This window comes from Heptranchias perlo, chromosome 22, assembly GCF_035084215.1.
Source record: "Heptranchias perlo isolate sHepPer1 chromosome 22, sHepPer1.hap1, whole genome shotgun sequence".
Classification (NCBI taxonomy): domain Eukaryota; kingdom Metazoa; phylum Chordata; class Chondrichthyes; order Hexanchiformes; family Hexanchidae; genus Heptranchias; species Heptranchias perlo.
Genome location: NC_090346.1, coordinates 3,421,487 through 3,447,254, shown reverse-complemented (window position 1 = coordinate 3,447,254; position 25,768 = coordinate 3,421,487). Strand labels below are relative to the sequence as shown.

Here is a 25,768-nt window from a genome sequence, read left to right as displayed (position 1 = left end):
CCCTTTACCAAGATGGCGTCCTGTGCATTTATCTCGGACGCCATTTTTGGGACTTTGGTGTCCGCGTAGCACCTACAAAACGGACGCTACATGGTCCAATTTCATCTCCAGTAAGTCCAACTGCCAGTAAGAATACTGTTATTTAAATAAAATATATAAATCTGCTGTGTACAGTTCGAGTACAGTCCCACTGAGGTCAAGTCTTCAGATTATAATAACTTCTGACTCAGAAGCTAGATTGATAGTCAGTAACACTTCTTTCTGAGTATTTAACTATTTAAATAATTCAAGAATCCTATAATTCAGAATTGTAAAGAGACTGTATGAGACCTAAATCACGGAACTGTGTCTGAATCTGTAATAATCAGGAGGAAAGCAGAAAGGATTGGACGGTTGACTCTCCTACAAATATGCATTCGGCTCTGATCAGTCTGCAACCTTTTCAAAGTCGAGGATGATCAGTGCTATTCTCCTCATGCAATGTTTACATATATGACCCTGCAGGAATGTTAGATTCGGAAGCTAGATCAATGGTAATGAAGGGTTGTGCTGGCATGCCTGATGTCCTTGATCTGATAAGCACAGAGGCAGCAAGAATCTCTACACAGATACTGTAATCTCCAACAAGCTATTTGGAGCAAAGTATATTATCTTGTTTCTGTTGAGATGTTCCATCCTAATCCAGGCTCATTAATTGTCTGGTGGACGTGTCCTATTTTCACACTGACACAGTGCTTCTTTGGATTTAAGTTGCATGTGCATTCATGCTACATATGTGTGCAGACTACCAATAACTAATTAACCTCTGACCTTATTAATAATGTAATTAAGTCAACAAGGCACATAAAGATAGCTTGTCCAGTTTCAAATCATTGCTGTTTATAAAAAACACATGCGGCAGATAAAGTTCTTATTGAATGGAGGTACAGTGCAGCTGTAATGGGACCTAATGGGTTCACCTCCAGTTGACATACAACCCTTCAAACTCATTCATCCGTTTACATCCTGATCAATGTGACAACATATTAGTTACTGCAACCTTATATTCTCAAGATATCAGCATTACAATGAAGCCATCCTCCAGTCAACATGTATGTAGTATATGTAATCTGGATGCATCTATCATTTCTTAAATTTTATTTTCAACTTTGTGGCAATCAGAGTTGGCTGGCGGTACAGGATGAAGCAAGCAGCTGGGGAGGGGAGGGAAACGGAGGGAAATGTAGTGAATGTGGAAAGGAGGAGTGCATTTGCTGGTCTGGGGATTGAGAAAGAGGAATTCAAGTTATGGAGCTGCTGCCATTTTATACTGACAGTGTGACCAAGTCAGCACTGACATGAGACATAACTCCTCACATGGGCCTGGTGTCCCCTGATTCAAAACTTATAGTTTGTACAAGTTCAATAGAGAGGTGTTTGAAGCAGGGAATTTTGCCATCAGCATCCCATTTAGAGAACAAAGAATTATAGTTAATGGAAGTAATTCAGTCATTCCTTTAAAATAGTTTCATTTCTAAAAGAGATATTAATGGCAAAACTTCACTGTTGCAATTCAATAGCTTTAAAGCAGTACCACTTTTCAAAGAAGTTACAGATGTGGTGAAATCATGTGGTGTGATTTTAGTGTAAGGAGGCTTAACACACTCATAAGAAATTCCTTTGTCCGCTATTTTACCAGAGACAGAAACCCAGTTATTTTAAGCACATCTTGGTTGAAGATGGCACCATGATTGGTTATTGGCTGTTGTCAAGGGTGCAGTATAACAGTAGCTGGAGTCAGTAAAAGATAGCAATCAAAAAAAGGCAGAGAGTAATTGAATTTGCAAAGACAGAGCTGTAGATAAAGAATGGCAGAAAGAAGCAAAGACAATGTGGATTAAATTATGAGGTCAGGTTGCATAAACTTAGCTTGTATTCCCTTGAAGGTTGAGGGATGATTTAATCGAGGTGTTTAATATGATAAAGGGAATTGATAGGGTAGATTCAGTTACTATAGGAAACGCAGCACCCATTTTGCGCACAGCAAGGTCCCACAAACAGCAATGAAATAAATGACCAGATCATCTGTTTTAGGTTTTGGTTGAGGGATAAATGTTGGCCAAGACATCGGGAGAACTCCCCTGCTCTTCGTCAAATAATGCCGTGGGATCTTTTATGTGCGCTGAGAGGGCAGACAGGGCCTCGGTATAAAGTCTCATCTGAAAGACAGCACCTCCGACAGTGCAGCACTCCCTCATTACTGCACAGAAGTGCCAGCCGAGATTATATGCTTAAGTGTCTGGAGTGGGGCTTGAACCCACAACCTTCTGACATTGGCGAGAGTGCTACCCACTGAGCCAAGGCTGACACCTTGATCCTTAATCCCTTGATACCCTAATTAGGTAAGGGCATTAATTGATATGGATCAAAGGTGGATAAATGGAGTTGAGGTACTGATCAACCATGATCTAATTGAATGGTGGTACACGCTTGAGGGGCTGAATGGCCTAGTCCTGTCCTGTTGATTGGCGCATAAGATTGGAAACTTACTAGCACAAAAAGTGACACCAATCTGAGACTGGATATATTGGATATAAGTTCAGTGCAGTTAAAGACCAGGTGGATGATAGTTACAAGGAAGATAAGGTTAGAGGGGGTGTTTGTTCGCTGGGCCACATTGTTATGTGGCCTGTTCAATGATGCATGATGGGAGCAGGCTTTGCTGTTAGTGCAGTGATGATGTAAAATTCATGTATGGACGCTTAGTTTAATTTGTCTTGTACTCAAATCACAATAACCATGATTGATCAAGAGAAAATAGATTGTGAAGACCATGACAGAGCTTTTTTACGTGGACATGGATCTTCAATTTCCTTGAATAATGGCAGGATTTGTGTTGGTTCATAATATTGTGACTATCCCTCAAAAGTAATGTCCTGAGATCCCTACAGTGGAATCAATCTGAATCAATTTAGTGTTGATATTTGTATAGTGTATGCTCACTTGGTGCCTGATGGCTGTATATAGCTGCTGATGATACTTCTGTTTCCTCTAGATCACAACATCCAAGTTCCGCAGCAACTGCACAATCTCTACACCATGTATTGGCAAGAGATGGAGGAGGGGACACTAGACAGCCTGGTCACCCTCCATACCGTCACCTCCAACACATTGAGGGTAATACAACTGCTGTTTTGTTTGCACCAACAGCTAAATCTCTGTTGGACCATTTAGGCCCCAGCGATTAAATACTATTAGAATATTAGAATCATAGGTTACAGCACGGAAGGAGGCCAGAAAGTAACTATTATTGTTTTCAAAACCCTAAAAATTGCTATTAGGTCTAATAGTGCTTCCCAGTATTCAATAATGAGTTGAAGGAATTCTGATTGTACCAGGGTATGGGAGTGTTATGATTACACAACTGGACTAGCAAGCAAGAGTTCATGGGATAGGTTTTCACTTTGCTGCCCAGGTGGAGCAGATCAGGTGGTTTCTATAACAGACGGCCAATGCACAAAAGCAGTTTGACGCCCGGGTGACAAGTTGAAAATCTATCCTCTTAAGTTCAAATCCCACATGGCAAGTGGAGAAACTGAACTCAATAAACTGGTAATTTGTGGGTAGCACCATAAAAAAAAATACTATTAATGCTGCTAGATTGACCTAAAAACCCAACTGGTCTTTCAGGGAAGGGAACTTGCTGCCCCTACCCTGGTCTGGCCTACACATGATTCTAGTGAGTGGTGAGAATGTGGAATGCGATACCACATGGAGTGGTTGAGGCGATTAGCAGAGATACATTTAAGGGGAAGCTGGATAAACACATGAGAGAGAAAGGAATAAAAGGATTTGTTGTTAGGGTGAGATGAAGTAGAGTGGGAGGAGGCTCGTGTGGAGCATAAACACTGGCACAGACCAGTTGGGCTGAATGCTTTTAAGCTGTAAAATTCCATGTAATTCTGTGTAACTACGTGGTGGCTCTTAATGCCATCTGAAGTTCCTTGGCAAGCCAATCTGTTGAAAAACAGTTACTATGATGCACCATCACCATGAGGTCTGCAGCAATTCAAAAAAGAAGTCCCACCATCGCTTTCTTAGGGCAACTAGGGATGAACAATAAGTGTGGCCCTAAAATAATGCTTTTTTTAAGGTTATTCTGTACTTCTCCCTTTGTTCTATTTTGTTTTCCCTGGGGTAAGAATTCCTCTGCTCACGAGTTAAACTGTAAATGCATTTGTGATGATTTCCTTTCTGTATTTCTGGAACATGTTTATAATTTCACCAGAAATAGTGAACAGAGGGAATCTTCACAGATGCATAAACAATGTCCCTGTGCATCACAAGAGGAATGCTTGCCCCTCCCCCTTCATTCATTCCATGCCATTTATTATATTCAGGCTAAGAAGTTGAGCAGGTGCTGGAATTATGTTTTTTTAAATACAAATTATGATCTCTGTACACATAACAAAAAAGAAAAGAAAGCTTTACTGGGCAGAATGGAGAAGTTTCACTGATTATACACTTTATAATAAGTAGAAACAGAACTCCAAAACATAAATGGAATTGGAAAAGCTCAGCTAGTGAGGCAGCATCTGTGGAGAAAGAAACAGAGTTAATGTTTCAGGTCGAAGGCCTTTCCTCAGAACTGGAACAGAACATCTTCCAATTCCGACGAAAGGTCTTCGACCTGAAACATTAACTCTGTTTCTTTCTCCACAGATGCTGCCTCACTTGCTGAGGTCTTCCAGCATTTTCTGTTTTTATTTCAGATTTCCAGTATCCGCAGTATTTTGCTTTTGATAAATGGAATTGGAATCATCAACATTTTTGGATTTTTTTTGACCATTAATGCCTAGAAAGGATTTGGAAAAAAGAGTTATTTTTAATGCTGAACTTATAAAAACAATGTGTATCTTCACGAATTTTTAAAAAAACATTCCTTGCGAGAGGTCATTTATATGCTAAGTGGAAGTTGCTTTTCCTAGAGTTTAAACAATAAGTGATTTCTTAACTTGTCTGAGTATTCGGAAAGACAGCATTGTGTTGGAAAACTCTGATTTCTGACAGTCTGTGAGAGAGGGAGGAGAAGATGGAATACCTTTTTGACACTGAGTGGGGCTTTTAAAACAGAACACACACACTAAATCTCTGTTTTTTTTTTGTTTGTTGTTTTTTTTTGGTGATTTGTATATTCTGAGACCTGGCAGGTAACACCTGTCTGTCTGCACACTGATTGCCTTGGCAACGGGCAGTTGAAAAAACTGTCTGTAATCACCAAGCATTGTTCTGTGAATTATAAATGCGATTTCATTTCGAGGATTTCATTTTCACATCGTTCACCTGACGAAGGAGGAAGCCTCCGAAAGCTTGTGAATTTAAAATAAAATTGCTGGACTATAACTTGGTGTTGTAAAATTGTTTACAACTAAAAAGGGCAGTCAAGCAGCAAAGTGCTGCAAGATAGTCGTAAAGATAGGAGACAGCAGGGAGAGGAGGTTCTGCCCTGGGCTGTGAGACAAGATGCAGAGGAGTTATTAAATGACCCATCAATGTGGGAAAGCATGGCATGCACTTTCTGTTATATGATTTCGCAAATATAAGTTTCCAATCTCATATCCTCTCCATCACAAAGTCCGCCTATTTCCATCTCCCTAACAATTGCTATCTTCCCCACTGCTTCAGCCCATCTACTGCCGAAACCCTCACCCATACTATTGTCACTGTCCAGACTCAACTACTCCAATGCTCTCCTTCAAAACCAAGCTTCTTCTCATCTGATGATGGTCTGTCTTCAGAAAGATTGAAGAAATACACATGTGAAAGACATGGGGATCCAGTCCAGATCACAAGGGAGTTTCATTGTTACGCCCTCTGGGTCCCCCTATTGTACGGATAGATATGGGGCGGTGACAGTCACCTCCCATAGAAGTAAAAGACCGCTCACAGGAACGGTTGATGCTACTGAACCCAAGAAAGTATCTGTGACAGACCTGAATCTGTAACTCCATTCTACCACTCAATAGCACAGAGTAAGGAGCTGACTATTTTCTGGATATACTCATCATATTCTGCCTGCATCAAATTACATTGAATTTTGCAAAACTGCAGACACACACTTCCCAGTTCCTTTCTACACTTCCTTATTGTGTATCTTACAGGACGGCACAATTCTGAATGTTGCTCGTCAGCTGAACCTAGAAGACTATGTGCTGGCACTGGAAGAAAATAAAGATGATATAAGGCCAAGGACAGTTCACGAGAACAGAAAATTGCTTCATGCCAGGGTTAAGGACTCACTGCCTCCAATACTCCCCGAATATGACAGGTAACATTTCCAGGACTTTTCCCACACTAATCCTCGATAGTTGGCATGAAGCCTGTCCATCCACAGATTCTCTATTCAAACCAACTGGAACATAAACCGGACAGTGAAGCAACATTTAATGGGGAGGTGGGAAATAGTTTCTCTAATGTATTTATTTGAATGGAAATTTGATAGCGATTTTTGAAAAGTTAATTGACCTATACTATACGTCCTTCAATGCATCTAGATTTCCTTTTCTCATTTCGAATGCTTTGTGCATTTTTGGTAAACTTTGCATTACTGTTGTCAAATCAAATGAAGATTGCTAAGTGAACCAGATTTCAAAATCACAAGCCCTATTCTATTTACAGCTTTCTGTTCATTCTTCTTATTGAATAATTTAAGCAGTTATCTCCTGTTAAGTGATTTTTTTTCCCCCCAGATTGCAGATGTTACAGCCCAGATCACACATGGTCACCTTCTGCATAATTTAGCTTGTGGCGTATTTCGCAATAAATGAGCAAAAAGATTGTGCAAAACCGATTGCTCATACACTCCCAGGATAAGGAGTCTGCTCATACTCCTGCTGCATTTACTGTACAGGATTATCTCTGATGGACATTCTGTGAAGTAAACAATCGCAACATTAGTACTGTCAGAGGCACCAAAATTCTTGTTGGAGTGGGGGTGGGAGGGGAGTTCCTGTGGAGTCTGACAGCTGAATATTGCTAATAGCAAAGAGAAACAGCAGGGCATCTTGCAACATGTAGGTCACATTGAGTGAGCTTGCAGGGTCTCAGCCTCCCTGTACAGGCCAGCAATGCAGTCTCCACATTGCCGGCCAGGGTTGCCAACCCTCCAGGATTGTCCTGGAGTCTCCAGGAATTGTAGATCAATCTCCAGGACCCTGCTGCCAGCAACCCAGGAGAAAAATCATAGGGAGCATTAAAAGAAAATGTGTTTTTTTTTTCATTTTCTTTGAACACTTTCAGTTATTAGTTATAAAAATAATGGAGATGGGGAAAAAAGGCTGTTTGACTAACAGTCAAGATTAATCCAATCGGGTATCAGAGACTGTTTGCTTTCTAATTGGCGTGCGAAGGCAGTGTGCCCAGAGGATGGATCAATGGCGGGAGTGTGGGGGCGGGGTTTTCGAGGCGGGAGGTCATGTGATGAAACCCCCAGGAATACACCCAACCAGAGATGGCAACCCTATTGCCGGCTTGTGTGGAACTTCCCCCAACTTCATCAAACTCTAAAAGATTTAAGTTTAAGGTCATGTTTGCAACTTCTGAGCACTGGCACACTGCACTTCTTCCCTTTGCCGCAAAATCTGCCCCACAGTATAAACAGGACAGATTCTGCAGCAAGGAAGCTGGTGCATTACAAAATCTTTTCCCTTCATTTGTATCAGTTCTTCAGTGTAAAGGAGTATGAGTGAAGATAGGGCTGGAGTCAAAGCACTGTATGAAAGGAGCTAAATTAGATATAAAAAGACAGAATGCATCCAGTTTATATTGTGTCAGTGCATATATTTCCATTTTATGATGTATGTTGACAGGATTACAAATAACGTGTCAAACACATGCTTTTCACAGTGATACCAATAAGGTGTTTAAAACCACCGCCCAGTCACGGTACATGAAACAATTGCCAACTCTAACGCCGCCCCCCATCGGCCTGCCTGGACCTCTTTTACTGCAGGTTAGTAGGAGACTATCAACTCCTTCCACTCATTGAAAAAACAAAAGCAAAATACTGCGAATGCTGGAAATCTGAAATAAAAACAGAAAATGCTGGAAACACTCAGTGGATCAGGCAGCATGTGTGGAGAGAGAAACAGAGTTAACAGGAGCAATTTTAACCTAACTCACCGGGCGGGCATCCTATGGGATAGGGTGGAGCACTGGTTTTATACCCCGCCCAATATTACTCTCCGTTGACTTCAGTGGAGAATAAAACCAGGTAGGTGTGAAACTAACATTGTCCCTGGTCCCGTCAGTTTCCCGACAGGCCGGTTAGATTAAAATTAATCCCAACTTTTCAGGTTGATGACTGGATGAAAGGTCATCGACCTGAAATGTTAACTCTGTTTCTCTCTTCGCCGTCTGAGCTGCTGAGTGTTTTCAACATTTTCTGTTCTTATTCCTTCTATTCATACCCATGTTTCTAAAATAAAAGGGCAACATATTCACATCAGTCAGTTTAAACAAGCTTTAGAAACCTGAAGAAGGCTCAAGTTCTTGAGATAATAAGGGGGTAACTTTTGCCAATTTCACTAGCACCAACAGCGCTCTGGTACCTCCCTCAAGTGACTATTCTTCATGTGTGAGCCTGGACAGTGGTTATCAGCAGCTTTTCAAACAATTTCAAAACCAAACCTGTTTCCCTACCCCACTGACGTCTACACATGCACACTCTCCAACAGGGATCACTGGATTATGATCAGGAGTAGATTGGTTTTTCCCACTCTCTAACCTAGTGACGCAGAGGCCAATCTTGATGCCCTACAACTGTCCCCAACTGAGATTACATAACGCAGCACAGATGAGGGGTCAAACGAGTATGGTTCATGACCCTGCCAGTTGGTGCAGTTCTTCAGTTTGTAAAAACGACTTTTAACATTTCTTAATCTCTTAAATCACTTTTAGATGCTTAAATGTTTTCTGACCATTGCATGAGCCTCCAAGATTAAACTAAAGCCTGGAAAACACTTTCTGACAACTCTTATTAGAGGTGATTCCACAATCTGGCACTCCCAGCGAGAGTGGCGTCCGCAGGGACGGCATCTTGGAAAATCGCGGACACATAGCCTGTGATTTCCCAAGATGCACCCCCCCCCCTGCAAGCACTCTTTCCCACTGGGAGCTTTGGATCAGGGAGTCAGATTTTCCTGTTCCTGCGCACATTGGCTGCAGTGATTAAAAGAGAATCGGCTGGGGAGGATCTCATGTCCATAAGAGAGCCTTCCCCCACATTTGCATCCATGTAAATGAATACACAGTAACTCGGGGTAGGCGCCTTTAAGGGAATGCTGATTTTCTTTTACTTGCTGCACCTAGACAATCTCGGAAAATTCATCCTGGGGTATATTTTCCAACTGGCACTGTTCTCATACAAACAGTTAACTCGCTCATAAGTTCCCACAGCACTTTTTTTAACCAAAGCAGTTAACCTGCTTAAAATAGCCTGTACCTATACAGAGGAATGTAGTTCATTCATGTTAAGTGTTTGTATGAGAACGGTGCTGGTCAGAAAATATAACTCAGTGTTTAAGTCCCAATCAAGGGTTTTATTTAGATCACTTTTTGTGCTGGGAGCAGCTATCAGTGCTTGTGTTATTAGCACATGGTCACATTCTCACAAGATGAACAATTGCGGTATTGTTAATTCAGTTTCGGCAAGAAATAGACTGCAATTAATTTCAGGAAACTCACTCTCCAGTGAAATTTGTAAATAATTAAAGTAATTAAGGCATTGTCTTTGTTACTGGGAATGGTTTTGAAACAAAATGATGCTTTTTGACATGAATTACATTATCAAGTTGAGAGTTTGGCCGACTTTTTTGTTTTATCTGCAGACAGTTTTAAAGAAAAAATTTGTTCCCTTTACTATTTCTGCTTTTCCCTCCAATTTTCCCCAATCTTTTTTTCATTGGATTGCTGACTGCCACACTTTCTCCTAAGAGAAGTGGTGGGTGGAGGCAGCACAGAGGGTGGTAGAGACAACAATGGGCTTTGGGGACATGAAGGCAACACTGGACATTGCAAGGAACACAAGGCACTGGGAAGATGGAGGATGACAGGGCATGGGGGATGTGGAGGTGGTGCAGGGCAGGGGAGGTGGAGACAGATTAGGGCAATGGGGAGGTAGATGCAGATCAGGGCATGGGGTGGAGAAAAGACAGGGCATGGGGGAGGTGAAAGAAGTACAGGGCATGGGGATGTGGAGGCAGGGCAGGGAATGAGGGAGGATGGGGCAGGACAAGGCATGGGGATGTGGAGGTAGGACAGTCCATAGCAACACAGGATCCCTGATGGTTGCTGGCATCCAAGGTATCTATACACAGTATTAGGTGGGTGGGGGTTAAAATCGATTGCATTGGCTTAGGTAAGAAATTTATAACTTTTAAACAAAATTTAACCGGCAGCTCAGAAGTTGCTGTCAACCCTTTTTAAACCATTGTTTAAAAAGGGTACGAGGGAAAGGCCGAACAATTATAGGCCGGTCAGTCTTACCTCGGTGGTGGGCAAACTATTAGAATCAATACTGAGAGATAGGATAAACTGTCACTTGGAAAGGCATGGTTTAATCAGGGATAGTCAGCATGGATTTGTTCAGGGAAGGTCATGCCTTACAAATCTGATTGAATTCTTTGAGGAAGTGACAAGCAGGATTGATGAGGGTAGTGCAGTGGATGTTGTCTACATTGATTTTAGTAAGGCATTTGACAAGGTCCCAAATGGCAAACTGGTCAGAAAGGTAAAAGCCCATGGGATACAGGGAAATGTGGCAAATTGGATCCAAAATTGGCTCAGTAACAGGAAACAAAGGGTAAAAGTCGATGGATGTCTTTGCGAATGGAAATCCGTTTCCAGTGGTGTGCCACAGGGCTCAGTGTTGGGTCCCTTGCTGTTTGTGGTATATATTAATGATTTGGACTTGAATGTGGGGGGTATGATTTGCAGATGACACAAAAATTGGCCGTGTAGTTGATAGTGAAGAGGATAGCTGTAGACTCCGAGAAGATATCAGTGGGTTGGTGGAGTGGGTGGAAAAGTGGCAAATGGAGTTCAACCCAGAGAAGTGTGAGGTAATGTACTTCGGGAGGGCAAACAGTAAAAGGGAATACGCAGTAAACGGGAATATATTGAGAGGGGTAGAGGAAGTGAGAGACCTTGGAGTGCATGTGCACAGGTCCCTGAAGGTGGCGTACAGGTAGATAAGGTTGTGAAGAAGGCATACGGAATGCTCTCCGTTATTAGCCGAGGTATAGAATACAAAAGCAGGGATGTAATGATGGAACTGTATAAAACGCTGGTAAGGCCACAGCTGGAGTATTGTGCGCAGTTCTGGTCACCACATTACAGGAAGGACGTAATTGCTCTGGAGAGAGTGCAGAGAAGATTTACAAGAATGTGGCCAGGGCTTGAAAATTGCAACTACGAGGAGAGATTGGATAGGCTGGGATTGTTTTCCTTGGAGCAGAGGAGGCTGAGGGGAGATTTGATTGAGTTGTACAAAATTATGAGGGGCCAAGATAGAGTAGACAGGAAGTACCTGTTTCCCCTAGCGGAGAGTTCAAGAACTAGAGGACATAGATTTAAGCTGATTGGCGGAAGGATTAGAGGGGACATGAGGAAAAACTTTTTTACCCAGAGGGTGGTGGGTGTATGGAATTCGCTGCCCGAATTGGTGGTAGAGGCAGGGACCCTCAACTCTTTTAAAAAGTACCTGGACCGGCACCTAAAGTGTTGTAAGCTGCAGGGCTACGGACCGAGTGCTGGAAGGTGGGATTAGAATGGGCACCTGGTTGTTCTTCGAGCCGGCGCAGACACGATGGGCCGAATGGCCCCCTTCTGTGCTGTATCTTTTCTATGGTTCTAACACTGCACAGTAATAGGTCTCTGCCCCAACTCCAGGTGAACGTTACGGTGAAGGCCGGGGAGCACACCAAAATTAGGCAAATAACCTCAAAGCCAGGAAAATCGTCCAGCATTGGGACCAGCACCAAAGATGCGACCTGATACTATGGGAGGAGAAAATCTGGGCCATGCTTTTCCTCTGTACCATAATCGAGTGCTCCTGCTAGCAGTTTGCTTGAGTCTTGCCAAAACATCAATCCTGTGGACTGTCTAATATGGATTACAGGCAATCCTGAGATTCAACCTTGGGGCTATTTGATTTTGAAACAATCATTCTCAGCATTGCAGGAGTGAATTAATAGTAGGACAATATCATGTTTTCTCCTGAAAGTCACAAGGTAACAACATATGCTAAGGTTTTATTATGTGTGGTTTACTAGAGCATTATTATTTTATCAGTTATGCAACATATATTTTGTGTTGCATGCATACAGACAAATCCTCCTGTAGATTCTGCCCCTCAGTTTCCATTGTATAAGCTATGGACAAGATAACTCTGCCTACACAAGCTAGTTCAATAAATTAGGGTATGGTTTGCAATCGGCAGTGTCTTGCTTAATCCGGAGCTATCACTAATACAGAATGCTTATGTAATTGATGCAGGAAACCTTTAAGTATTAATATAATCATGTTCATTGGCTATAAGCAGTTGAGAGTGCCTGGAGGTAGGAGCCTCTTGCTTCTGCTTTCACAGTTTATCGAGTGACATTTCTTTTAGTCCAATGTGAGTAAAAATGCCACTTCTGAGTGAATATTATCTTTCATGCTCTGTGTTTTGTTTGTTTCTCCTTGACAGAAACAGAGTCTGATCAGCCTAAAGCAACGGAGCAGGAGTCGGCAGTCCAACACACCATCTGAAGCAGGCAGCAGCAAATTGGAATTCTACAGTACGAACAAGCAGCAGAGCCCAGGGAGCCTGCAAGAGATTGTGACGGGCACAAAGAGCATCTCCGTCATAGCAGCAAAGCGTCGTTCACGAGCAAATGTGGTGGACTCTGCATTAGTACCCATGAGAGAAAAAGAAAGGAACATTTTGTCCATTCATTCAGTTGAGGAAACTGAGAAGGAGAATCAGGGTCGAGTAGATTCAAAGAAAAACACTTTAAACATTGAAGTGAAATCTGTAGTCAATGTTGATAACCTCTCAACTGAGATGGGAATGAAAGCCTTTAGGAACAACCAAGAATCCAGCAGCCCCCCTCCCCCCACCCCACGTGAGTCTTGCACCAAAATTAAAGGGTTGAGAAACGTAGAACGAAGGGAAGATTCAGATGAAAGAAAAGCAAGGAAGAAACGGTCCAGATCATTTGAAGTAAATTCCCAGGGGGTAAGACTGGTAGATATCAGAAATACTTATTAAAGCTTTGTTAGCATTTGCCCTGAACGTGGTGACTGTGTTACTGTAAATGAAACTTCAAAAAGATTCAGAAGAAACCAAATTCCCCCTCAAAGAAATGCAAATATAATATTACTTGTATTTATATAACACTTTATCAAAACATGTCAAAGCATTTCATGCAATGAATTACCTTGTTAGCTGAGTAATCTGTATTCTGCACCAGTAATGTGCCACAAACAGCAATGAGATGAATGACCAGGTCATTTGTTTTCTTTTGGATGGTACTGGATGAGGAAAGAATGTTTGCCAAGACAACTCAGAGTATTGATGGAAGTGAAAAATGCCATTTGCTGATATATTTAATAACTCTTTAGGTCTGGACTATTTCCAATAGACTTGAGCAAGAGGCTCATGTGGTCCCAATATTTAAAGAGAAGAAAGTGGACCCTGGCAATTAAAGGTCTGTTAGTTTGAAGGCTGGAAGGCATTAAGGGATGTGATTTGTGATCACCTGAAGAGGTTGGCATTCATTAGAGCATCCCAATATGGCTTCAGGCCTCACTAACCTGATTGAGTTCGTTGAGGTGTTGACCAAGTTTGTGAATAGAGGCAGTGCAGTAGATGTTACACTCTTGCATGTCCAGTAAGCCTCTAATAAGGTGCTGTATAGACACCTATTGGGAAAGATTTCCTCATGTGGGATTGGTGGATATATATTTTGGAGAATAGAAAATTGGTAGCAATGCAGTGGGAATAGATCCACATGGGGCCAGCTCATGAGTGGAGTCCCCCCAGGGCTCTGTACTGGGACTATTGATGTTCGTCATTACTTCATCAATAATTTCTGATAAGGACATAAATGGAACCATTCACAAGTTTCCAGATGGTACAAAAATGTGCACAGGAGTTTGGAATTTAGAACAATTAAATAGATTACAGGCTGATTTAGATAAGTTAGGGGAATGAACTGTATGTAGCAGATGCCTTCTGTGTGCACAAGTGCTGTATTAGACATTTGTGTGAGGGAAACTCCAGGCGTGTGTATACAATGCAATAAACGTCGGAGAGGTGCTTGGGGTCATTGTTGATAAATCATTCAAGCAATGTGACGAGGCCATTGGGAAGGCAAATAGAGTTTTAGGTATCCTTATGACAGTACATTATAAAATGCTGAATACTATACTTAGTCTATACAAGACTTTGGTACTGTTGCACTTGGAGTATTATGTTCAGCTTTGATCCTCATGCATGACAGAGGATAGCCAGGTTCTGGAGAATGTACAGAGGAGGATGATCAAAATGATACCCAGTCTTCAGGCTCTTAGTTTTCAGGACAGGCTAAATGAGTTGGAATTATATTCATTAGAGAAATGAAGGCTTAGAGGAGATATGAATAAGTTTTTCAAAATGATGAAAAGATTAAATTCTGTTCAAACAAAAATCTGCAGTTGCTGGAATTCTGAAACAAGAACAGAAAATGTTGAAAACACTCAGCTGTGAACATGCTGTCAGAACCGATTCTGTTCAGTTGGACAAGCTAATTGAGATCGATAGGGATGAGAGAACTAGGGGGCATGCATATGAAATCCGTATGTAAAGAGTTAGGTTAGATATTAGGAAATATCTCTTTTCACAGAAAGTCATTGCCCTCTGCACCAGATCACCGAAGTGTGCAGTGAGTATCGATTGCCTGCGGCCCTTCTAAAGGAAGCTGCATAAGTTGCCTTACAGAGTGGGAGAGGAACTTCCCAGAGCTTTTCCTATTAGCCTTAGATTTTTCTCTGATTTCTTGTCTCTCCCAGGTGATTACGTGACTAAGTGGTATGGAGTGATAGTTTATATAGCTGCACCATGTCTGAACAGATTGGGCTTAATGGATGAAATGGTTTTTTCCTAGCTTTGTTCTTGTATCTTTATCTGTTAGTAACTCCCTCCTCTTCTTTGAATAGTATCATGGGATATTTAACATCCAACCAAAGAGACAGATGGACCCTCAATTCAAATCTCATCCAAAGGACAGCACCTCTACAGTTCCTTCAGTACCACACTGAAGTGTTAGATTATGCGTTCAACTCTTGCTGTGAGGCTTGAAACCCAAACCTTCTGACCCTGAGGCAAGAGTGTAACCAATTGAGCCAAATTGATGTGGTCCAACCCTCATTATAATCAGTACCAACTTTTTAAAACCCTTCTTTTAAGTGCAACGAGATGATGATTTCCCCTGGATTTTGCTCATTCATTGTCTGGCTTCTGTACACCACAAATTATATGACTTAGAAGAGCTCCTTGTCCAAACTTAATGAATGAGTTCTGGGTGATCTTTAACTGTAGTTTGCTGGTGGACTCAGGGGTGAAATTGAACATCTGCCAGAATTGCATTTGCCGACCATTACACCACACGCCTGATATTCAATTTCATTGAAGTCAATGGGACTGAATACCGAGCAGAGGGTATAACAGTCAACTGGTGCAATTCCGCTTGTTTTGCGTTCCCACCCATGTCCAACTTCAGCCCCATGGTCTTCATTCTCACAGTTCCATTGTTTTTCTTTAATTCATGTCCTTATGGTCAGTATATCATTTGCATCTAAAAATCTGTTTCTTTTCTTCCGCAGCTTCCTAAGCTCAGAACAAACCCCTCACGGCCTCACAATCTCAAGAGTATTTCTGACCACAGGTTTTCTGTTGCTCCACGTCTTTTCCAGAATTCCAATCTCAATCTGCAGCCAAAGGTTGTCCCTGCAACCATTGTCAATCTTTCACATAGCAACGTGCCTACTGCAACAAAAATCAAATTCCCACTCAACTATCATTCAGGTGATCATCATTTCGTTTAATTCTATCTCCCATCCTCCACCTCCATTTTAAGATGGACAATGCCATTCTCCTGGGCCTCTCAAAAGTCCAAACAGTTTAACAGTTCAGGAAGCCCAGAGGCTCAAATCAGGGATCTCAGGATTATAAAACATGGATTAAAAACACAATGGTTCCAGGTTTCTTTTAAATCATTTTCTGATTATCATTCTAAATACTGTGTAAAAAAAAAAATTCTTAAATGTTAAAATATTTTGACAAGTTTAAAAAAAACCCTGAGTCCTCTGATGGCCAAGTCAATGAATAGGTAACCTGGTTCCAGATGTGATCCCTAATTTGTGCCAAGTTAACTGATCTAAACCTCAGCACCCTTGGGTTGCATTGGAAAATTGGCTAGGGTTACAGCTCCTAATCTCTGTTGCGAGACCCCTGCGAATGTGTTCATGTTCACCAAGGACAGAATCTAGCTCAGCTGAGATGTCCTTTGCAGGTGAATAGCCTGCCGACACTCCCTGAAGGTTTGAACAAGGTGCTGGAAGGTGCCTGTGGAACTGTACCTCAGCGAGTCAGTACTTCAGTCGAGGAGAGGAGAGAAAAATGGTTGGGAAAGGAAGAATAATACTTACTAAGTATTTTTTTATAGTACTCGCCTTCCCTGCGCTCCTTTGCTTCCAGCCCCCATTTCTCAGCCTCTGTGTGCAAAACATGTGTTGTGAGGAGGCCCAATAGCTCTAACATAGAGAACTGAACTACCAGCTAAACATCTGAGAGTTGAAATCCCAACTTTAATGGACATTCATGGCTTTCCCTTCTTATTGCAAACATTTTCCTCATTCTTCATTATGGCAGCAGAGCACTTCATCTCGGGAAGAACCAAACGTGTACAGACAAGTCCTACCAACAAAAGGCTGATCACAAGTGACAGCAACAGAGACCCAGACTTCCCCGCCCTCCCATCTGAGGAGCAGGCATAGTCCCTGGAGGAAGCAGGGAGTAATCTAAAACAGAGGGACTGCAATCTAACTCTCTCTACAAAGCAATGGATTAAATAAAGAAAATATAAATGTTAATATAGATAACTTTTTAATGTATAAAGTTGAAGACAATCTACTAATGATCTTTGCTGATTCACAGGTGAGAGCCAGTTACAGAAGATAGGAGTGGGTAATACCACGCCAAGTACCATTTACCAGAGAAACGCAGAGGGGAACAAGGGGCTGATCTTGCACAAGCGAGTCAGAGGTCAGATATTCATGTTTCTACACAACAACAGGTGTAGAATATCGAAAGCACAGAACTACTTGTTCTCATTGAACCATAGTTTATTGAGGTGAAACCTGTTTTAAGTACTCATTATCCATTGTGAATGAAACATTTTATATTAAGGCACATCGGTCCAAACCCAGACCCTCCTATAGCAGACAGCTTCGTGTACACCAGTCCCCGTCACACACCGGTCTGACTGAGTCTTCTACAGCTACCACTGGTGAATTTTTCTGCTCACCAAGACAAGGGGTCTCTGCTGGGGAACACTTCCCCTATTTCAAGTCGGCTTCCCCAAGTTAGATGTTGAACACCCAGTTGCAGAGTGAAGCTCCCTATACTCTACCATAACAAAGTCCTTTAGTGACAACTTCAGAAGAGCACCCAACAGCACTGCAGCGGTTCAAGAAGGCGGCTCACCACCACCTTCTCAAGGGCAATTAGGGATGGGCAATAATGCTGGCCTCACCAGCGACGCCCACATCCCATGAATTAATAAAAAAAACCCTCTGCAGCACAGTGTGACATTTCCTTTTCCATACTGCAATAATGGCCTTACTGAAATTGCCAGTTTAGTACCAATTAGTACTAAATTAGTTGAAGTTTCTTAGGCCCACATTACTAGGAATTGGATTGAAATTGCCCAAACCCATTTCAGATTAGACTTTTAGGCCAGGAATTTCCTTGGAGCTGCTCCCGTTCCACTGCCGTAACTTTGCCAAAAGTGCAGCAGAATTCCCATTCACATGAGTTCCCGGCACACTTCCAGTGAAGTTACCGCAGCGGAGCAGGAACAGCTCTGAGGATATCCCTGGCCTTAAGCAGCAAAGAAGAGACTTTCATCCAGAGGTGCACAATGGATTCCAACGGTGTTCCAGAGTGAAAGGGTAGTGTCCTCATCCATTCAACCTCCAGTCCCATTAAACAGGCTTCTTACTCAAATTGTTGATTAATTATGGACAGTAAACAGCTTCATACAACAAACTCAAGGGAAAAAAAGATATAAAAGTTACTGTAAAGCGATAGATATAAGTTCTCCTGCAATTTGCATTCCATGGTTACAACTTTATCTAAAACAATCTTTGGAATCAGATCTGACATTTGGAGACTTTACCCAAAATCTAGATACTGTGAGCCTCTGGAGGAACATGTTTCTCTGCTGACAAATAGTTTTAAATGGGAACTCAGTGATGATCTTTCACTTCTCAATTCCAATTCAGGAAAGATGATAGGAATAAATGGATCCTTTGATATCCTGCCGTTCCTATCTGCAACTGCTCTGATTGATGTCAGCCACATTGCCAAAGGATACAAGTACTCAATGTAAAATTAGCCACAATTTGGTACTAATGCTACGGTCTCACTCAAGAGAGACAATAGAAAAACTGATGATGTGGGAAATAGAAACGCAGTTGGGAACTGTTCTGAAATGAAGGAATAATTGATAGAATTCTCCTCAAACCAGCATCAAGCAGATTTACTGCTAGTGCCCCAATTCCAAACATACCTGTAAAATGTAAACATACAAATACCACTGAGCTGGCCGTACATACTGTAGGTGCTCAGCTTCCATCAGTGTACTTCAGGGATTAGGCTGTCCCTTTTTAACTCTGACTTGTTTATTTTGTCCTTCTCAAATGTTTCAATGCATTGTTGAACCCATGTACCAGCGAAGACATGATTCGATGCTGTGGCTCTGATTGCCTAGGTAACTGAAATTATGCACTGTGGCAGAGGTAGGACTTCCTTCAACAGACTCATCTGGTAGAATTACATAGAATTTACAGCACAGAAACAGGCCATTCGGCCCAACTGATCTATGCTGTTGTTTATGCTCCACACAAGCTTCCTTCCTCCCTACTTCATCTGACCCAATCAGTATATCCTTCTGTTCCTTTCTCCCTCATATACTTATCCAGTTTCCCCTTAAATACATCCATGCTATTCGCCTCAACCACTCCTTGTGGGAGCGAGTTCCACATTCTAACCACTCTCGGGAAAGACTTTTCTCCTGAATTCCTTATTGGATTTATTAGTGACTATCTTATATTTATGACTCCTAGTTTTGGACTCTCCCACAAGTGAAAACATCCTCTCTATGTTCATACTCTCTTTGAGTGCCAGGGACTGTTCCTTCAGTCCCAGCCAGCCTCCTTCTGCCTGACATTCTACTCCCACCTACCAGCCAGCTGCTGCTGACCACTAGTTTTGGGCAGTTAACTTACCGGGGCCATGCAAATGAGTCCTGGGAGTTAAAATTGCCCAGGCCTCATGTTGCTGAGGTTAGGGGGGTTTGGCGCTTGCCTTGGCTGTTGCCTGCCCAATTCCCATTCTGGGTTAAAATTGGGCCTTTAATTTCTGTTCCCCAGCATTGTCCTGCCTCTCCTTGAGAAGCACAAAATTCATGAGAAATCTTTATAATATTTCTTGTGCCTGTCATCTACATTGTGACCGTCAAGCCCATGTGTCAGTTGTCATAGAATTATAGGAAGGTTACAGCATGGAAGGAGGCCATTCGGCCCATTAAGTGCGTGTATGCAAGAGAAATCCAGCTAGTCCCACTCCCCCGCCCTATCCCCGTAGCCCTGCAAATTTTTCCTTTCAAGTACTTATCCAGTTCCCTTTTGAAAGCCACGATTGAATCTGCCTCCCCCACCCCTGCCCCGGGAGTGCATTCCAGATCCTGACCACTCACTGCGTAAAAAAGGTTTTCCTCGTGTCACCTTTGGTTCTTCGTCATTGTTTTTTCTTTCCCTGTGATGAGGTGCCCTCCATCAGTGTCTTCTCACTACAGATGAAATCAATGTTGGCGCTCTGGTCAAGCTGCGTTGCCATTTCGAAGATTATCATAATCATTAAGGTCTTCACATGCATCTTGGGAACTAGATGACTGAAAGGGCTCACTTTTGGTGTTATCGCATATGTGTGGCGGCCATCAAATTTAATGGATAGTTAGCTGGTCTCCAAAGGAAAATGCATTTTATTCCTAATTTTAATTCAATTTTGGTTGCTGATTCTTTAATTAGGCTGAATTATGAGTTGCAATTTGGCCTTTTTTATATGCCATCTACAGAAGTGTATCAGGATTTACTCATAAATATTGTCCTAGCCATATGTTCTCAAGCTGCTTCCTACATGAAGGAGTGCTGCAATTTCCTTCCTGTAGTTAATGAGATCTTAGCGAGACACAGGCACTGAATAACCTTTTTAGCAGCTAAATGGCAACTGACAGCCATTAATCTTTTATGACCCCAAAAAGTTAGATTAATGTTTAGATTACAGCAGATTTAAATGTGAAATATTGATCAGATTAAACGTAAAGCAAGGGAGCCAATGCAGAAAATGAAAGACCACGAAATGGCTGGAGTGTTATTGATGGGCCTTGGCTGTTATTGTATTCATTTTTATTATCTGAATTCCAGTAGACTTTGGATCAATGTAGCAGAGGGTAACTGTAGGTTAAATGGAAATAAATTATTCAGTCTCGATGACTGTAAGTGTCACACCTTCTAAAATAAAAACAAAATTCATGACTTGAATGTTTTGGCTCCATAAGTTCTGATTCGATTTGTTTATTTTCACAGTGGCCTGTCTGCTCCTGCACACTTGTCATGTTAACACTTGAACAATTTGATTTTGTAATTGCTTGGCCGAGGTGGCGCAGCAGCTGCTGCGATGAAGCACTGGACTTCCAGGCAGAACTCGAAACCCACCACAAGTCAACATCTTTCTCCTGTTCCCAGATAAGACTTTGGGCACAACCCTTCGTTACAGCACGGCGGTTTGTCTGTGACTGGGAGAAAACTGGCAGGATCAGTTCTACTTTCTAGAGCTGCACCTCCTCTTGTTTGTTAATAGAGTGGCATCAATGTGAAGAAATCCACTGCCTAGCTCATGTCAACATTCCGGCTAAAAAGGGGAAATGAGCCTAGGGGTAGTGGGTGGTAGCTGCGGAAACCCAAATGCAGAGGGAATAAAAGTCTTATTAACTCTTTCAGGGCTGATTCCCTTGGTACGTCCATTCTGTGTTAATATTTCCTTAAAGTTTTATTTTGTGATTTGTTTTCATTGGAATTCCATTCATAAAATTAATCATTTAATAGTCATTAACTTAGTACATTGATAAGGTAAAATAAATTGCTATTGTAACAAAGTATCTAGTATTTACTAAAATCTGATGTGAATATATAAATGGTAAACTATGTAATCTATCCAGAAATTGAATTTGTCAAAGCAACTCCGTAAAAGCCTTGTCTGGTCAAATGAGGAAAATTCTACCCAGTATATGAAAATGCAGCAGAGACGCAGAGTAGGTGATCAGGTGGTGCAATGCCTTAGTGCACTAAAATGTGGGCAAGAGATGTTGGTATGAGAGTGAGTTCCCTGCTAGGTCTTATGAGGTAGGGGTTGAGTAGAGGCAGTGCACATTCTGGAAAGAGAGAGAGAGGTGAAATAAAAAAAATGATGGAGGAAAAGCCAACCTGTACCACTCCTACATCCATGCAAGCACCCAGCTATGGGGCAGCATTGGCACAGGTTGCCCGTCTGCCTTCATTTTGGGGATTGATGTATCACTTTATGAATAACTTGCAAAATAACTTGTAAAATAAAAGAACGGAAGAGTACAGAGCTGCAGACCATTTCTCAGTCTTCTACAGTCCCTGAGAAAACCAGAAAATAATCTGTTTTAAAATATTGGTGCATAACTGCAGTTGCAAAGGGCTAAGCAGAATTAATAAAAAATAAAGCAGTTATAAATGAAAGTGGCTCTAGTGTTCACAATTGGAAAAACTTTAAAAAGATTGAAGGGTGAGACCCTAAAATAGCCTAATTCTCGAGTATTTGACACTGTAGTTCAGTAATTACTACAAAAAAAAATATAGGGGTAGAAATCTGTCCTGGGTGCCCACGCAAAACAGGTGGTATCGCATCGGCCTCCCATTATACGTCATCCCATTGGAACTGAACATCAGGCAGGACACATAGCCAGTGGTTATGCCATACCACCCGTTTTGTGCTGGTGCCCAAGAGGGATTTCTACTATTCCTAAAATCTTTTCATAACTCACCAGGAAGTGGCGGCCTCTCAATCATGGAGCCATCTTCTTTGTGCTTCCAAGACTAGGCACAGAAGCATCATGTTTGCCTTAGCGTACAGTACCCTGCTGCCCATTGCTTTCAGTGAGCAGCATGTTGGGTGATGCTGAGGCTTTAGCATCAAAATATCACAAACTCACATCAGGAAACTGAAATGATGGTGGCCTGATTAGTAGGTCAGCCATACGGTGGTGAGTTGAAAAAAAAATATCCACGGCATATTTTTAAAAAACATGCCGTGTATTAAATATTTCATACACTTAAAAATAAACCCATTCTTAGGGGCTAATCCTGAGGTATAACTTCAGCTTTTCAGGTATTGTGCAGATAAAAGCAAGTGTATATGAATCAGTTCCATCTTTTCTTACCACTGATACAGGCCCAAGTGATGGTGCCAACACACAGCAGTTACTAGCACATCCTGGAAACTTCAAAAAGGGAAGCAATTTGGGTTTCAGGACCCACAGAGTGACTGGAGTGAACCCATACATCAAAGGAGAGGGCAGATGCAAGAAATGATCACAAGTAGGAAGCATACGGACAAGGAAATTGGCTGATTTGTGAGATAAGACAAAAGGATTAAGAATAAACCTAAGAAGAATGTTACCCAGGATCATGTTGTCACCCAGCCATACCACCGAACTCCAAAGGAATGAATATTTGATACATTTTTCCTTTTCTTGCAAAAAAACAGAGATACATAAAGTAAATGGTTATTGTACTATATAATACATAATGCAAATGAATTCAGGCAACATCGCTGCAACTAAGTGAGCTGGACCGGTAAAAAGGATGCAACCTATGGACTTATATACATTCTACAGGTGTGGATTAGACAAGGAACGAATGTAGACTCTATACCAATAGAGGTGCAATTCCTTTGAGAGCTGGTGATCAACAGAACGTTGATACAAGAAGAACAGAATCAAGTTTGTAGCCCTTTGAGTAAGGAATGCGATTGGCAGCTTTCGGAATCCACATGTTTGTATCATATGACTACTTACAAAATAGTTTGTAAATTTCTTAATATCACAAATGTACAATTACATAATTAAAGATCTGTATAAAACTATCTGCAGCATTTTTTTTATTACACCTCATAATATAAGTTTTAGTATTTCTTATCTTGTATTATATCAGATAGGTAAATGGAGAGCTTCACGCTATTTACTGGAAATACATGATGGATTGTGTGAGGTGCATTCCCTACCATTCAATGTATGCGGCTGTGCAAAATCAACATGTGAATTATACTTCAGTGTAAGTTACACTTAATGATGGACAGGTGTGAAAAACTGTGTGATGACAGCATTCAAACTTCCCAGAATCATTCTAAGCACAGAGGCAGGCAATGCATTTCAGAGAACCACTGTAAAGAGTTCTATCTTTCACATATTTCTCTGATTTAGCAATGCACAGTCTTGCTACTGGATGATAAACTGATTTAGAATTATGTAGATAGCATACATTAAAAAATGAAGTTTTTTTTAACAGACCAAACTTCAATGTAGGAGATTGCCATTTGAGTGTAGAATCTCTTACATGTTCTCTCTTTATTTTTCCAAACCAATGAGTATTATAGAGCATTTATAAGCAATACCAATTAGAAGCATCATAATACATCATTGTTTTTCTAAAGGGTGGCAGGTGATTGTTAAAGAAAGACTTGCATTAAAATAGCACCTTATCATGTCTCTCAGAAACTTTTGCCAGGTTTCTGCCCATGTTTCACTAAAGCAACCATAATGAAGTGCTTCGGATGAGACGTTAAACCACGATCCCGTCTGCCCTCTCTGGTGGACGTAAAAGATCCCATAGCATTATTTTGGAGAAGAGCAGGAGAGTTCTCCCTGGTGTCCTGGCCAATATTTATCCCTCACAATCAACATCACTTAAAAAACCTCAGATTATTTGGTCATTATCTCATTGCTGTTTATTGGACCTTGCTGTGTGCAAATTGGCTGCTGCGTTTTCTACGTTACAACAGTAAAAGTACTTCATTGGCTGTAAAGCACTTTGGAACGTCCTGAGGTTGTGAAAGGCGCTATATAAATACAAGTCTTTCTTTTATGGGTGAACTTGTTTGATTTTTGTTCCCCTGGAAGAAAAACCTATTTCTGCCTGGTCCTTCCCAATGTGTCCTGGGTGATTTTGGGAATTCTGTCACATGGAAAATCATGGGATGAACCTGCGTACTACTACTCCGTGATCAGAGCTTCGGTACATGACCTGTGCCACCCACCTCCCTTATAGATAGTCTTACAATAATAGCAGTGTACACACAAACTTCATTCCACACCCTAGCTCCAATAACCATCCTTTGTCCTTGAGAAAGGATGATCCAAAGGTGCCATTCATGCTAGTCCTTTTCAACTCATTATTAAGGACAGTTTAGTCGAGCCAGACTGCCTCGCCCCACCCGGCCCCGCTGAGATAATGTGTCATGACTGGTGAAACTTCCACTCTGGGAAAAATCGCACTGTAATGTTAACTGAGACTACAATTCAATTCAAAGCCTGGCCTAGTTAGAAGACCAAGGCATTGAAATTCAGTTGATATTTTCCCAATCTTCCATCATAACTTCAGCGGGAGACCCGTAGGCCCCTTGAAGAAACACATAAATGACTGAAAGCAGTTCTTTATACTGTTTCTCTGGGGATTCCACGAGTCTCCCACCAAAGTTAAGGCTGGAGGATGGGAGACCCCTGCTGTATTTCAGATACCAGTTCTCTAACTCATTAACTAGTTAATGAACTATCCTTATTGAACAATTTTTCTTGATTATTCCTTTAATAAAGCGATTTTAAATTAGGCACTGGAAGCAGACTAAAAAACAAATGAATCTGAGTACTAAGATAAAAATTGAAGGCCTGTGTTTGAAGTGAAGGTTTAGGCCTGGTTTTCCCTCCATTATCCCACCCTAAATTGGGCAGGATGATGGTGGAAAACAGGCAGCGAGGCCTACTGCTCCCACCCTGACCTCTATTTTCCTCTCCCCACTGCTGGGAACGCCTCGAGCCTCCCCTTTCCCACCTGCCACGTGTAAGTCATGGCAAGGAGACAGCAGCTGGCGAGCTTTCCCTGCTTCCCCTGCCTTCCACCTGTGCCGCCGTTACACCCAGGAGCCATCAAGAGAAGAGTGGAGATAGTCCCTGGGGCAGTGCCTGCTACCACTGTCCTTCTAGGTGGTGGAGGTCGGGGGTTTGGGAGGTGCTGTCGAAGAAGCCTTGGCGAGTTGCTGCAGTGCATCCTGTGGATGGTGCACACTGCAGCCACAGTGCGCCGGTGGTGAAGGGAGTGAATGTTTAAGGTGGTGAATGGGGTG

At 41.8% G+C, this 25,768-nt stretch overlaps 1 protein-coding gene across 2 annotated transcripts in view; it reads left to right on the top strand.

Annotated features, from left to right (window-relative positions):
- si:dkey-26i13.8 (kinesin-like protein KIF19) overlaps positions 1 to 23,471 on the top strand; it is a 117,518-nt gene extending 94,047 nt beyond the window's left edge. The window contains exons 14-20 of one of the 2 annotated variants that reach the window (XM_068002823.1): positions 3,035 to 3,156; positions 6,141 to 6,307; positions 7,885 to 7,990; positions 12,728 to 13,258; positions 15,886 to 16,087; positions 17,219 to 17,326; positions 22,823 to 23,471. In XM_068002823.1, coding sequence (XP_067858924.1) covers positions 3,035 to 3,156; positions 6,141 to 6,307; positions 7,885 to 7,990; positions 12,728 to 13,258; positions 15,886 to 16,087; positions 17,219 to 17,326; positions 22,823 to 22,962 — 1,376 coding nt within the window. In that variant the 3' untranslated portion in view covers positions 22,963 to 23,471. Of the gene's footprint in view, positions 1 to 3,034; positions 3,157 to 6,140; positions 6,308 to 7,884; positions 7,991 to 12,727; positions 13,259 to 15,885; positions 16,088 to 17,218; positions 17,327 to 20,931; positions 21,254 to 22,822 lie in introns of those variants that run through there. The other variant, XM_068002824.1, reaches the window with a different exon arrangement.
- The last annotated feature ends 2,297 nt before the right edge of the window (positions 23,472 to 25,768 follow it).